The sequence below is a fragment of the Colletotrichum aenigma genome (assembly GCF_013390185.1).
Source record: "Colletotrichum aenigma strain Cg56 chromosome Unknown KSG_Cg56_contig16, whole genome shotgun sequence".
In the NCBI taxonomy this organism is placed as follows: Eukaryota; Fungi; Ascomycota; class Sordariomycetes; order Glomerellales; family Glomerellaceae; genus Colletotrichum; species Colletotrichum aenigma.
The window spans coordinates 8,294-10,043 of record NW_023500922.1 but is presented as its reverse complement, the minus strand read 5'-3'; the positions used below and the strand labels follow the sequence as shown (position 1 = coordinate 10,043).

The 1,750-nt window shown below is 58.1% G+C and overlaps 1 protein-coding gene across 1 annotated transcript; it reads right to left on the bottom strand.

Annotated features, from left to right (window-relative positions):
* Positions 1-292: 292 nt before the first annotated feature.
* Positions 293-1,387, bottom strand: CGCA056_v015026 (uncharacterized protein; the record flags this gene model as incomplete). Its single annotated transcript, XM_037330267.1, has 2 exons — positions 293-732; positions 832-1,387. 2 exons carry the CDS (start codon positions 1,385-1,387, stop codon positions 293-295), a joined length of 996 nt encoding a protein of 331 aa, XP_037171340.1.
* Positions 1,388-1,750: the final 363 nt, after the last annotated feature.

Sequence of the window (1,750 nt, the reverse complement as noted above, 5' to 3'; positions counted from 1 at the left end):
AAAAAAGAATTAACTAATTCATTGACGCCTTGTCGGCGCAGGGCAAGCTGTGTACCTAGTATACTGCAAAAGGTGCGTTACATTGAGGCCCCCACCGAGACCGCTCAGGCCGTCCCGCGCACATTCAAACCGTGGACTGCGACCTCGTCCATACTTGTACGCCAGCTCCAGCTAAAACAACAGGAAACCAGATACAAGCCATCCGCGGTACACTCCCCGATTGGCTCACTTTCGCTCGCCATCCGAACCGCCCGCCATCCGTCCGATGACCGTCAGCCCTACCTTACCACATCTAGCCCCACACGGTGTGGCCAGGGGTGCCGTCAAACAGCCAGCTAACGAAGCCCGGCTCCTGGTTCGGCGGAACACCGACGATCTGCGGGGCTGGCACCGCGTGGAGACGCGCGTCGTTATCGACTCCGAGGAGCTCTCTGGCCTTAGCGACCAGGGGCGACCTCAGGCGGACGAGATGCATAATCACCAGCTGCCGCAGATCGTATGTCAGGTCCTGCTGGACGTTAACGAGGGCCCCAGGGGTCTTCTCAATGATCCAGCTGATATCCTTCATGTCCTTGTCGTTCTTGTTGCGATGGTCTGCGGCCAAAGCGTAGACCTTGGACTTGAAGATCTTTCCAAGTCTCATCACGTGGATGGTGAGCGCCTTCTTGGCCCTCGTCTCCTTTTGGATATCCTTTGAGTTGGCTCTGAGATTTTCGGGTGTGGTGAGCGTGCCTATGATGTACGTCAATATCGCTCCACGAACGAACGAGCTCCCCACCCCCCCCGGGTGGGGGTAAGGCAAGGCAAGGCAAGGAGTAAGGTAAAGCTAACCTGCAATGATCATATCAACCTCGATATACTTCGGCTTCGACGAGCTCCCTTGGTTGTGGTAGACCCGCAGGTGGGAATCGCTTGGCCATCCGGGGCCGGGGAGAATAAACTTCTTGTCCTTGCTCAGCGCTGTCTTGAGCTTGGACATCGTCGTCTGGACGACAATGTCAATGTCGCCGGTATAACGGCTGGGCTGGCCGTGGATCTTCAAGGCAAGGCCGCCGGCGACAGCCCAGGGAATTCTGTTTCGATCTAAAAGCTGGCTGAGGGTGTCGAGGCTGTCCATGAGGTGGAAGAAGTTGACGTCGGATTCCGACTCCTTCTGGAGCATCGCTGCCTCCTGGGCACTGAACCAGCCCTTCTTGATGTCTCTGCCGACGAGCGAGCCGGCCGTGGTGAGATGCACGTGCGCTCCGGCGTCGTCTTCGGCCCCGAGGTCTCCTGCTGATGACGGCAGGACGGGAGCGGCGAGGCCCGGAACATGCTGCGTTGCGAGCGGTACGGCCGAGGCCGAGGCCGCCAGAAGGCAGCCTAGAGTGGCAAGAGACCAGTGCATGACGAAACGAGCGAGGGAAACGATAGAAAAAAGATTGAATGGGAAGGCGAAGCCTGAAAACGACTAAAGGAGCGTGAAGTTGGATTTCGCGGGGAAGGGACGCCTTCAATGTAGGGACCTGCAGGACAACGTGTCGGGGGTCTTCGAAGTGAGATCGAGGACGTTGCGCAGACCGGAGGGGTTAAGTAGTGAGAGGACAACGCTTGCAACGCACCGTGTTCCGCGGAGGGCTAGGAGTTCCACGCTTTCCCCCCCCTCAGGCGAATGAGCTTTCTGGTGTTTTCGGCACTTTGACAACAGCAATAACCAGGCCTAGAGACTGGGTCCGGTTGGGGATCTCAGCAAAAGGCTGACGGCGGCGTC